The sequence below is a fragment of the Plutella xylostella genome, chromosome 9 (assembly GCF_932276165.1).
Source record: "Plutella xylostella chromosome 9, ilPluXylo3.1, whole genome shotgun sequence".
Lineage (NCBI taxonomy): Eukaryota > Metazoa > Arthropoda > Insecta > Lepidoptera > Plutellidae > Plutella > Plutella xylostella.
The window spans coordinates 7,200,906-7,214,786 of record NC_063989.1 but is presented as its reverse complement, the minus strand read 5'-3'; the positions used below and the strand labels follow the sequence as shown (position 1 = coordinate 7,214,786).

The 13,881-nt window shown below is 38.3% G+C and overlaps 1 protein-coding gene across 2 annotated transcripts in view; it reads left to right on the top strand.

The window, feature by feature from the left end:
• The window catches only part of LOC105385982 (leucine-rich melanocyte differentiation-associated protein), a 32,959-nt gene extending 20,146 nt beyond the window's left edge, over positions 1–12,813 (top strand). For both annotated transcript variants that reach the window (XM_011556464.3, XM_011556456.3), the window contains exons 4-6: positions 2,366–2,505; positions 7,991–8,196; positions 12,459–12,813. In XM_011556464.3, the coding sequence (XP_011554766.3) occupies positions 2,366–2,505; positions 7,991–8,196; positions 12,459–12,538 (426 nt within the window). In that variant the 3' untranslated portion in view covers positions 12,539–12,813. The remainder of the gene's footprint in view (positions 1–2,365; positions 2,506–7,990; positions 8,197–12,458) is intronic.
• The last annotated feature ends 1,068 nt before the right edge of the window (positions 12,814–13,881 follow it).

Here is a 13,881-nt window from a genome sequence, read left to right as displayed (position 1 = left end):
AACCCCAATGAAATCGTTCAAAAAAGTATTATCCGTTGCCTTCCACGATCGCCGTAGTAAATGCATTTTTGATTCTTTAAGGACCCTTTAAGGAGCTGGCTCCTTAACTTTAACATTATTTCGACAAGAGACAAAATCTTAGCTATACATAAGTATATATCCGGTAAGTTTACAATATTACCAACTCGACTGCACCCTTTGCACGGTAACTTTATCGACACACATAAACCTCACTATATCGCGATTTACGAGGAACGTGCTCTAAACGAGTTTATCTACTTCCATAAAAATACCATGCGACCGGGCCAGGACGCATGAAAAGCTATTTCCCACCTCTAACTTTTCAGTTTAGTAGGTCCAAAACACGCTGCGGCATACCCGTCGCGTTAATGACATCGCGGTGGACCAGGGGACGGGACGACACGTTTTATGTCGTAAAAATGCGCATTCGTAAAGTAGCTACGTAATGGCGACACCCTAGCAGGGCGAACGAGGCCTGGCATCGGCGACGCTAATGCAAAGTGCTACTGTTGTTTTTAGCGTAGCTGAAACGTAATGAAATTTTGTAAGTCAAGTTTAATAGTGCAAGAAATGTGCCTACACCTAATGATATTCCATTTTTCGGGCCTGTATAATTATTATTCATAAAAGCAAATACTTTATGAGACTATTAAAAAAAATGACGCAGGGCTAAAATACAAATGCGAAGTTAATTAAAAGCTTTTAAATGAATAAATTAAATCTGTATGCTTTGCTGACTTTAGGTGGATGATCATTTCATTATTGTTTGTATTTTTCCGCCCTTAAAATAAATATAATGAATGTTACAATAAGAACGAAACGGTCTGAAATTTCGTATTCAGTGGTGTTGTATATTTAATTTGTTTTATCTGCCTTTGTTCCCCGAGAACTTTCTGAAGATCCGAGGGGACGAAACACTAATTGCAAGAAAAGAAGAAAATTACATAAAATATACAGGTCATAGGCCGGCCTGTCAGCGCATCCACTTACTTCATCAGTCTTGTACGGTGGGGATACCACCGCCGAACATTAGCAATTAAAAATCGCTCGGTCCTCAAAACTGACGTAACTTGTATGGATCTGTCAGATTTTATACAGGCTAGCTACAATGCGTCAGTGGTGGTAAGGTAGCGGTTTTCACAAAATTACAAGGTCTACGTAAGCACAGATATTCGTTTCCGGGTATTGTGGTTGTTTCCCGAAGATAGACCGCCCACTATTAATTACTTATGTGGGCACATTTTCACTTTGTGACTGAAATAACAAAAAGGCAAGAGCCCCGTCTGTCTATACGTGGGATGTTTACCTCTTTAGATTACACAGAAGGGAGCGGTGATGTTATGAATTATGATGTCCTATCTATTTTCGGAGAAATGGAAAAGTATGAATAGTGCGAAAGGAAACGAAATTCTAACAAATCACATCTTCTAGTATATTTAAACGAAGATACGGTAAAACCTATCGTTTACTTTTTATTTAAGTATTAATTAAAACTTTCCGCATTTCCGATAGGTCATTCGGTGCCTACGTTTTAAAGTTTTCTTCGAGAGCACTCTCACGGATGCGGTCTTTACTTTTGATTAAAAATGTTGTGCGTTTCTCTTGAAGGCTACCTAATACCAAGACTTTACGTAGTTAAGTGTGTAGCTAGGCTGCTTATTATACTTTACTTAATTACCTACATAATTAACATAGGATTATTCCTGATTCATGTACCTATCTGTCTTCGTAGACTAAGAGTACCTATACACAAAGGTAATTAAATTTACCCACTCCGCGTAAAGCGTTTGAGATTCAATAATTATGTAATGTAAGGTAATGTAGCCCGCTGTTAATTTCAATTCAATCAAAATTGTTGATATAAACCGCTTTTGTATTTATTTTATAATAAACATCACGCAATCGTTTAACGAATTTTCTATGCGATTCTGAAATGTACCATCAATATAACCCAATTGAGAGATAAAGCTGTGTTTTCCAATAATATAAATTAATTTTACAAATGAATGAGTTTGAAATTGTGAACAGTTTGGTGGACAATGGCCTACCGCTTGTCCAATAGTACCTTGTTCGTATAATCGTTTATAAGTAGATAAGTACCCTTCCCGCTTAATCACATTGTAGAATCAAAATCACCTGACGGTGAGAACTGTGGACTATGATGATGGCATATGATTGATACACAAATGAAAAATATTATGTATTAAGTACCTACTTAAAATAATTCAAACGCTTCTGTACAAACAAGGGACACCAAATAGATATTCATTGTTTTTTTGCGGTTTCTGGCTATTAATGATCCCCTAGAAACCCTCTACAAGTAAGACAATCTGATTGGTTACAGATAGAAGACCTGGAGGGTCTGCTGGACAAGATCCGCGCCTCGTTCCCGGCGCTCACGTACCTGAGCCTGCTCAGCAACAAGGCCTGCCCGGACCAGCTCTCCGACCTGGACAAGGACGAGTCCGACTACCAGCGGTACAGGTGAGCGACACACACTGTACACTGCACCTTATACCCTGATTATACCAACCAATACATACAACGACTCCGGTCAACTATTCTGCACCCAATGTGACCGGGTGTTAAAAAAAATCGGACTCTCCACCCATAAATCAGAGCATATGCGAGAAGTTAGACAGGGTCGTAGTTGTCGGATACTACGAGGAGGCCATCATCATCATCAGAGTGGCGAGACAGTATCCTCGGCCGATCCTCGACCAATGAACGGCTAGCAACCGGGTGGTCGGGCGGCTAATCTACGCGGTAGGTTATCCGTGTTTTAGGGTTCCTTTCAACCAGTGATATGCATCATAATACATCTTTGTTGGAAAAGCTTCCTGTGCTAAGTTTTCAGTAGGCAAACTGCTAATGTTATTAGGCCCATTTCGTTACTAGGCTCTCATAACGCTGTCTACGAATTGCGTAGAGTGAGCTCATAACTAGCCAACTGTGAACAGTCGGCATAATAAACCGATACGCTGCTAGTTCAGTTGGCGGCTAACAGATTGCCTGCTGGGATTGCAGCCTTAATGCCAAAAATACAAAATCGAATAACATTTCGACTGAACATTGAAAGGTCAGGGGATTAAATTGTGATGTCGTAGGTGTGTTATAATCGGCCAGACAAAGCGGGCAGTTATAACTTTGTGCCTGTTTGTCTGATATGGAAGAGCTTATCCATATCTCTGCACATATAGGTCGATTTTAATCAAATGTTCATAATATTTTAGAATCCCATATTATTTTCTGCAAACCTAGAAATACCTGTTGTGCTAGAAGTGCTTGACGACTAATGTCTAAGTGCATTTCATACTTGAATAACACTGAACGCAGAAATGCACGATGTAAAGAAAGAGCTGAGTGCTCGGACCATTTATAATATGAAACCTATTTTGTGCAGCTACATGTCTAACTGCATAATAATAATAAATAATGTTTTCTTGTTAACTCCAATTGAAGAAGAGGAACTCCAAGTTATAATCATTCTAATGCCGGACTGTTGAATTTAATTCGTCTAGAATTTCCGTTAGCTTATCTGTCAGGTAGCTACCCTCGTAAAGCTGTACAATTTATGGTGACGCGGCGAAGAGCGGCCGACCTCCGTGCGACCTCCAGTCTACGACGACACCATCTAATTACTTAACTAATTATTTTACCTGTACTTGCCTACCAGGCGTGGTAGTTTACCAACGTTTGTGCCAAACTTTGCAGGAATCTAAATATTTAATCTTAATCGTGTCAACATTTTCAACACTACGCCTTAACGACGCGACTACGAAGATAAAGTTATCAGCTAGGTTTAAATATTGGGTTGAATATTAGAAAATTGTGGTTTACGCCTCATTAGCACTTATTCCATTTGAAGTAAGTATAGGCTGTCGAAGACTGTTGCCGTTTTTAAATAATCTTAATTTAATATCTTTTTGATTTCATTTAATTTAACTTTAACGACATCGTTATCAATGTGAGTAATCTCTCTTGTAAATCATAAGCTCGGGTTCTTATGTAATTTCTCGTACTTTTAATATTATTGGACTTTCTTAACTTTCTTTCTTGTATCCTGAATCACCTGAAAGGTTCAGCCCCTAGGCGTAGGGATGTTCTTTTATATTGGACACATTTCCTTGTCCCGAATTTTCTAAGAATCATCCCAATTATTTTGGAAAACCAAAGTGATATTATATTATCTTTAAATTTCTGAGCTAAAGGCAAAAACAATTGTAGTGGCAATTGTGAATAATTTCATTTCAAATCAGAGTAAAGCACCTGTTTTATGGGTTCGGATAAAGGATTTTGAAAAAAAACCTAATTCATCAATAGTAGTGGATGCAAGATTATAGGCTTTCTTTATTCTATTCTATACTATTATACTTTGGGGGTGTTTACTCGAATGGAAGTTTGTGAGCATATATCCTCCTTAAGGCGGTCTTAAGTATAAGATTTATGCCATATCTACCATGTATCTGCTGTATGCCTGCGAGCTTTGCGTCGCCATAAAGATTATCTCGTGGGAATTCCAGGATAAAAAGCGCAATTGTTAAGGATGCTTACCAAATTTCATTCAGTTTTTACGTGAGACACTTACAAACTTTGCCATCAATAACTCAATACTGGTAGGATAAAGGTCACCGCACACTAACCGTGACGTAAAGCGATCGCCTTTTTTTCTTCTGACAACCATTAGAACGCGAGCTCGCGAATGTCTGTTTGACAGAAGAAAAAAGGGCGATTCCTTAACGTTACGCTTATATGTGCTGAGACCCTAATGTAGTTGACATGAAGGACCTAAACCAATACGCAAGTTGTTAATTCTGTTGAAAACTTCGCTTCGTCCGCCCATATTTGTGCCGAAACTTTTAAAGGAATAAGACCGATACTTAAGGTCAACACTCTCTAGCTAAGACTTGATTATTTACCACCATGCTAGTACACTGCGTGGTAGGTTCATTCATTTTAACTAAAAATTCTGGTTGAAAGCCGGGTTTCGACCATCTGTTGACTGTATGAAATCTCTGGACCGGTTCTAAACCAGAACTATCTTTAGGACACCGATAGGGAAGGGATGTTTACCTTTATTCTCCGTTTTTATAGAAAACACGCACATTCCGATACACAGATGCGGAACAGTGTGCCAACCACCTTAGCTTTCGTTTTATAATAAGGTAGTAAAATGCATTAGCCTCTTCAATAAACCGATTATAAATTGCGGATAGTGGAACAGTTCATCGATCATTATTAATCGAGTCACCTTTGATTATCCCCCGGGGTGCCCCGGGCCGGAGAGTTACTCTATACTGACGAAAAACAAACGGATGAGACTTTACAACGAGATGGAGGACGGCTGAAAGGTGTAGTGGTTAGTGGCTCTGACTGCTATGCCGAAGGTCCCGGGTTCGATTCCCGGCTGGGGCAGATATTTGTTTAAAGACAGATATTTGTACTCGGGTCATGGGTGTTGATATTTATATTTAGTATGTATCTATCTATGTATTTGTGTAGATATATCAGCCGTCCGACACCCATAACACAGGTTCTGCCTAGCTTGGGGTCGGATGGCCGTGTGTCACATGTCCCCGCATATTTATTTAAGTATTTATTTATTTGAGAGTCGTGGCTCGCGCAGTAGAGCTCAGAAACTTAGTTTTTCGTCATATAGAGTGACCCCCGGGTGCTCCGATCGATACACTTCCGCCGTAAGTGATCGTCCGTGTATTTTGATTAATAACAAACTTGCCCGAATTAGGAATATTGACTTTCATAAATATGATGGATTTGTAAGGCTAAAGTACAGTCAGCGGAATCATAGGTAGTACGAATATGTGGTAATAGGTACCTAGTTACAGTAAGCCTAATTTTGCCACTTTTGATAGAACACCATTCCTTTACGAAAGGGGGTGACACAGAAGGATTTTCACGTGAATAATAACCATGGGGAGTTCAAAATTTTATATCACGAATTTCTAAAAGTCGTAGGACATAATACCCTCAGAGCCATCCGCTATCGGCTTAAAATACCCTGTATATCACAGGCTATTAGACCGTCATAAATCATTTATTTTAAAATGTTACACCAACAAACAAATCATCTACTTAACGCTTCCCTAAATCAAATGGTACAACAGACTGCAAATAAACCTGATACCTCACAGTAGCAACATTAGTCTCAATGGTAGCAATAACTGTGGCAGTATCGAAGAACTTCTAATAAAGCACTACCAAAAGCAGCATTAACAGTGGCGGATTTACCTATAGGCCAAAAAGGCCAGTGCCTAGGGCGGCAGATTGAGAGGGGCGGCAAATTTGGCAAATAAGTCGTTTTTTTTACAATTAATTATACGTGTATCATCTGTAAGTACCATCCATGTATAAATTACTATTATAAAATACGAAAACGATTAATAAACGCTTTGTAATATTTCGATAAAACCGGATCCTGGATCATTACATACATATCTATCTTTGCTACTGCGAAAACAGAATTTGGAGCATATTATTATTTATCCAAACTTGGATAGCACTTCGCATTGCACACCGCTGCCCCCCTACTCTTGAAAGGATGTATTGCGTCTGTCTTGCGTTGGCAACATTTAGATTTTGGCCAAAAAAAGTCTTTTGGTGTTTTTGTAATATAACTTCTAAATTGTATGCATTATTTTCTTGTTTCTAGGTTCTTATAATAATTTTTTTTATTATTATTATTTTATTTTAAGAATTTTCAAAATCGGTTCATAAACGGCGGGGTAATCGGTGAACATACATAAAAAATATATAAAAAAAAAGATCCCGACGAATTGAGAACCTCCTCCTTTTTTTGAAGTCGGTTAAAAATAGGCATTACCTAGCTGATTACATAAGTATTTTTAGTCTTTGGGGCCCTCCATTAATTACTTGAGGCTCCTTGGAGGGGGTAAGGAAAACCTCACGAAACATCACGAGGGGGGAGGGGGGGTCTCGTTAGACATCACGTGTATGAATTTTTTGACAAAAAGCGCTAGGTATTTCTGAACCGAAATTTTTAACGGCGCAAAATTTTCTACAATAATAAATTTTATTGCAAATACACATTGTAAATGTTTTCCAATTCAAAACGCAATTTTCGATACATTTGTATCTATGTATTTGTGTAGATATATCAGCTGTCCGATACCCATAATACAGGCTCTGCCTAGCTTGGGGTTGGATGGCCGTGTGTGAGATGTCCCCACATATTTATTATTATTATTATTTATTATTTTTTCTAGTCAAAAATAGCCTATACATAGATTTACAAAAAAATACAAGTGATCCAGGGGGAGAGGGGGGTTCCAAACCTCACCGAATATCACCAGGGGTGAGGGGGGGTCAAAAAATGAGAAAAATGACCTCACGTGATTAATGGACGGCCCCTTTGTAAAAACGCTTTTGAAGAGAAGTTATGATTATTTAACGAAAGACAAACGCAATACATTGCCTTTCAAGAGTAGGGGGGCTGAACGAATGAACCGATTCAGTTTTTTTTGTATCACATGTGTTCTGCGGGAGAGTGTTCTTAGACAATAATTTGCTGAAAATCGTTTTTTAAAAGTTACAGATGTTTTACGCTTTAAAGTCTTTTTACGGGTTTTTTATTTGCCTGTCAAATTAAACTTTTTAGGTTAACATTAAACTCTTCAGTACATAGCGGGTTGCAAAAATTATCTAATTAAATGACAGAAATATGATTAAGTTCACAGTCGTACTAATAACGGAATTAAACTAACGTATTGAATTTCAAAAGTCAGTAGGGGCGGCAAAATATTGATGGCCTACGGGCGGCAAATTTGTAAATCCGCCACTGAGCATTAATGCACGGCTATACATAAGTTAAAATGCTGTACTGTAAAAATCTAATTCACCTAAAGAAAAACCTCATATTAGGTCTGTTTTCCCGAGTGTACGTAACACACGGCGGGCCACTCAATCACGTCATTAATTTGTGCCGTCGCAGGTACTTCGTGATATACAAGGTGCCGACGCTACAGTTCCTCGATTCACGTCGCATCACCCACCAAGAACGCAGTGAGGCGCTGAAACGCGGCGAGTTCACGAGAGTGAGACGCCCGGAGGCCGCGCCGCCCGTCTCTGTCGCTCCTACCGCCGCGGGGACCCTGCGACCGCTGCCTGTGGACTTGGCTGCGTTGGGCAAACACAAAGGTGAGATTCTCGTGGATTTTCACGCTCGAAACGCTAACCGCATTTTCAGGCTAGCATTTGTGTTTTGAGTTTCAGAGGTGCACGTGCAAGGTAATTTTACTGCAGAAATTTCAGTTTAAAAAGCTGGCGGTAGAATCTACATGCAATCTTTGCTTGGCGAGAAATAAATGTACTTACTTACCTCTGAATTAATTAAAGTTCTGAATGAAAGCCTTATGGGTCCCCGAGACGATCAAGTCGACTTGACAAGTCTACGTGCTTGAAGTGAATATTGATCGTTTACAGCGTTGACTTGACAAGTCCCGTCAATATCTACGGGCTTGACCATACTTGACAAAAAATTTGATTGACGGCACTTGCGCTTGATGCGACTTGACGCGACTTGACAAGTTTTATACATTTGCGTTAATTTTTGGGTCCACGAGACGATCAAGTCGACTTGACAAGTCTACATGCTTGATGGTTTCACTTGACGGCACCGTCAAGTCGCGTCAAGTCTCGCGTCAAGTGAAACCGTCAAGCACGTAGACTTGTCAAGCCGACTTGATCGTCTCGCGGACCCATTTGGTACCCTTAAACATAGTTAAACATACATGGCCATTATGTATAACCTGTATAACACCTTTATGAGTAGGTATTTTTGGTTTGCGGTAGATACTACATACTAGATACTTTCCTAGATAAACTCGTAGTGTTCTTTTCTCTATGGTTTATTATCCACTAAAGACACTACGTAGTACCTACCTAGTTAAGTATAGGTACTTACCTACCTAGTCTAGGCATGTTTAATGAAACCGTTGATGAAATGTAAACAGACTCCAGTGGAAAATCGTGTTAGCAAATGATTTTCACTACGTGACGGACACTTTGTTTAGTGTTTGTTGTTTTGTCAAAGTAGATTTTAGAACAAAGGGAAATTGATTATCTCCGCTATTATTAAAGGAAGGTACCGCAAATGTGATCCCTATTGTCTATCGGGACCCGCTACTGTTACACTCTGTATTGTGCCGTTTTAATTCCGACACAGAGTACAGAGTAAGCACCTAAGTACCTTGGAGGATGATTCGGAAAATCACAATTAGTAATGGATTTCCTCCCTACCAAAAGGTGGGTTTTTACAATGAATAGGGGTTCCCCTCATCTCGCCTAATCTTTATTGCTCAAATCTCGTTTCGCATAATTCGTAAGGTCTAAACTTTTTTGGTCAAATCATCACTTTGCCAAGTCTTACGTGGCATAAGGCTCGTTTCGCCTTAAACTCTTTTGGCACAGTCTTGAAACACCTAAGTCTCGTTTGCTCAAATTGTTCGTATAGGTATAATCTTGTTTCTCCTAATATTATCTTAATAAATAATATATTAATTATGTTGTAAATGTACAAATTGTGGTATTTTTCTCTTACATCCCGTAAATCACGATTTTGAGTTATCAAAATATCAAAAGTCAATGACCATTATAATTATTAGAAACGCCATTAAACCCCATGGGATCGAAACATAAAGATAGGTGCGACGACGAGCAAAGCGAGGAGGAGCGTGTTAGGTGCACATGTTCGTTAAAAGCAAAGCGAAGCGCAGCGAAGCGGAGCGGAGCGTTTCCTACATACAAGGAAACAATACACGGCACCAGTTGCGCTAAGACGCCCCATCCAAGTTAAAGCCCGAATATTATATTACTTTTTATAACCTATGTCATAGCATTATCAGCCTATTCAAGATTTGGCCATACCATTATTAGGCTAAACAATATTATGCGAAATAACTTTTTACTGAACGAGATTTATGCCATACGATTTTCGGCGAAACGAGACTTTGACCAAACGTTACTATGCAATACGAGATTAGGCAAATAAATCTTATGCCAAAAAAGGTAGAACCAATGAATAGGGTTATGTATGATTGGACTTATGATGATTTTACATGCCTTGTGGTCATACATACAACTAGTACTTAGTAGCTATACCTCAATATACGCCATGCACTACCTAGGCATACTAAGACTTGTTTGAGGATGTCCCAGTATACATTTTAAGAATTTTATAGGGTAGGTACCTACTTTTTATCTATTTTTTAGCAGTAGGCACCTAATTGGGTACATTGCTATATTGTGCTACCCCAAATAGACGTACTTAGACGGGCATCGGCACGCGGTATCTATTCTAGTAGCTACTGTGATCGATGCTCGTTCCATTTATTTACTAACTACGCTCCTTTGTTCCCATCGAGTCACACATCAAACCTGTCACACTGTATACAGTTGGGAATTCTTCATGAAAAGTGTGCCATCTAGTCACAGTGTTACTCGATGGGAGTATTACTCGTTGGGAATGATTTATTTCTGAATTCCAAACCAGCCGCTGTAACTGGATGGGAACATAAACTAGAAAATTCCCAACTGTTCTCCCGTTACTCGTTAAGATTTGTTCAGTGATGATGATGCCTAACCAGTGATAGGTACTGTGACTTATACAGTGTGTTGTTTTTCGGACCCGATGGGGGTTTTTTCTCGATGATATTACTCGTAGAAACCCTTAAAGTTTGTCGGGTCCGAAAAACAACACACTGTATAAGTATTTATTATTACGATTTTTTTTATTTTCGTTTCTTGAAAAAGTATGAAAATAGAAATAATTATTCCTAACAATCAAATAAGTTTTATTAAACTAGTTAACAATAAAATTATAAAATCAAAACCGAATTGTTAAATTCAATCATTTTTTTTCTATTAATGATAGATAGATACTGGGTGGGTAGTACAGCAGTAGCCACAAAATAATAGAGAAAATGAAAACTTTCATTTCCCAAATTTTGCGTGGAGGTGACTTTATGGCAGTTTGATATTTACTTATCGACTCATATCTGCTCTGCTTCACCATGAAGAAATAATTAGGTACTTCCGAAGTACCAACCTCAGATTAATGATGATCTGGCGCTTACATCGCGGGCGCGCCTCGGACATAGACGGAAGATGCAGATGATCTCAAAATAATGGCGAAAATTATGGGGACCAACACCGATCTAGTACTTACGTACTTATTTATTTATTTTATTCGGAAAACTTAAACTAGTTAAAACTTAATATTACTAATTTGCATAACAGCCATGTAGTAGTTATAGTTATCGCATATGGTGGAATTCAGATCCATTGGACTCTTGTATTGGCTCAAAAGACTTGATGAGGTTTCACTAGCGCCATCTACCTTAATCTCTTATTCCCTCCATCCAAAGGTTGTCTGGCAGAGATCGCTTTTAGTGATAAGACCGCCTTTTGTACCCTAATTAGGTTCGTCATCTTTAGCCTATAGCAGTCCACTGCTGGACGTAGGCCTCTCCCAAAGCACGCCACTGGATGTGATCTTTAGCTTTCCGCATCCAAATTAAGTTACAACTTGTATATTTTATTATTCTTTTGGGGTGTACAAATAAAGTGTATTCTATTCTATAATCGGTTTTTGTCTATGGTGGAAAATTCTTCGTTGAAAATCCCAACAAGTTACTGTGACTTGTTGGGAATTTTTATTTTCATAGTCCCAACTAGTTACAGTGTTACAGTTGTATGTGACACGTTGGGAATGAAGGAAAAGGGTGTTTCAACGAGTAACAGAGTGTGGACTGATGGGAATTTTGAACATAAAATTCCCAACGAGTAACAGTGTGACTGGTTGAGGTGTGACTGGCTGGGAACAAAGGAAATCGTGGGGAATTCTCGGAATAACCACCGCCGCCCACTGAGGCGTGCTTTGACTGATGATAATATAATTTTCTATCATTGTTATGTACTACCCTCGTGAATAAAGAAACATAATCATTTTCAATTCATAGTTTCAAAAGATGGCTGTAGCTCTTGCCCCTCTTCTTTGCCAATTATAGATAGATAGATAATTCTTTATTGCACACAAACACAGAAATTACACGAGGAAATACACAACATATATGGTACAATTGGCGGCCTTATTACCAAGAGTAATTTCTTCCAGACTACCTCGGAGGAGAGAAATTATACATATTAAAAGGGGAAAGTGCAAAAAAATTACAAACATAACTTATACTTTCAGGAAAATATACTATTTAATAGTATATTACTAATCTAATAATTAGAGCCGTTTCCGAATTAGGTGTAGTTTATTTGACTTTCCTTAAGAATTATGTTAATTTAACATCTTATCTGGCCATATTAGAGTGAGACTGTCCGCCATTTTCATATGGTTTCTTTATAGGCGGGCGTTATACCGCGAATACTTACTTAATTTCCATTTGTTTCAGGGGCCTACGGTAAATGTCATTACAAGTACACAGGCAAGCACTCGGAGGGAAACCGGTTCATAGTCAACAGCGATTTGTGATGTATTCATCATCATCTCTATCTACTAGTCGAGAGCTATGACTTCTATTAGATATATGCAACAATGTAGGGGAAAGCGTAGCGATCTGGTGTTTTATGCGATAGTTTCTGGTGTGCTGAAAATAATTTGGATGGGACATGATAGTATTGATAAGAAACATGTGTACCTAAAATAGATTTATACAAACTTGTACATAATATTTTATATGAGATTTAGTTTGCATTTATTTTTACTATAATGTTACCTAGGGACAAAATCAACATCACTGCTAGAATAAGTAAGGGGCCGTCCATTAATCACGTGAGGCTCAAAGGGGGGGGGGAGGGGGTACTGAAAACCTCACGAAACATCACGAGGGGGGAGGGGGGGTTCTCGTTAGACATCACGTATATTAATTTTTTGTCAAAAATTAGGTATTTCTGAACCGATATTTAGGACGGCGCAAAAATATATCGATTTGTAGTATAACCTATATTTTTTCTAGTCAAAAATTGCCTTTACATAGACTTCCAAAAAAATACACGTGATCCAGGGGGGGGAGGGGGGGTTGGTACCAAACCTCACCAAATAACACCAGGGGGGAGGGGGGGGTCAAAAAATGAGAAAAACGACCTCACGTGATTAATGGACGGCCCCTAACTACACTTTTACCTACCATGATTGTTGATAAAAAATGTATTGCTTTTAAAGTTAAAAGCAAATAAATGAAAGTATGAAGTTTATTCATAAATTTATTTTATTATTCTCATAATACGATGGATACTTTGAACCGTTAAAACCCTAGGAATGTATTAAGTTGGGTACAGTCAACATAAAAAATAAATTAAGTACTAAAAGTTACACTGAAAAAATGTCTATCGTACAGTATAATAATATGGTTTATCTTATAAACCATTTAATTTTCGCCTTGTACGTAAATGAATATGTACACGAGTAAGGGTCCTACTAACGGAGTGTTAGAATAAGAGGTAAGTAAATATTTTATATACACACTAAATGCAAATTTTGGCCTGACAATTTTGTCAAACTTATTACTTATTTTCTCTCTTTTACCTTCATTATATTCATCAAAGATATTATTGCGAACATAGAGCAATCCCTTTAATTAACGCTTTGAAAGGGATACAAATTCGATATTGGTAGGCTCGGTAGTGATCTAGTGAAGGCAGTGAACAATTTGACGTAGCTTTGTACGAGCCAATTAAAACAATGACTATACCCTCCTAGCCACATTAAAGATTTCTGGCAAGAATAGTCATTGTGAAAACTTAAAGGACATTGAACCTTCAGTGGAAAATATTTTCATTAATGAATTTAACACAAATCGATGAGCTAGACCGCAA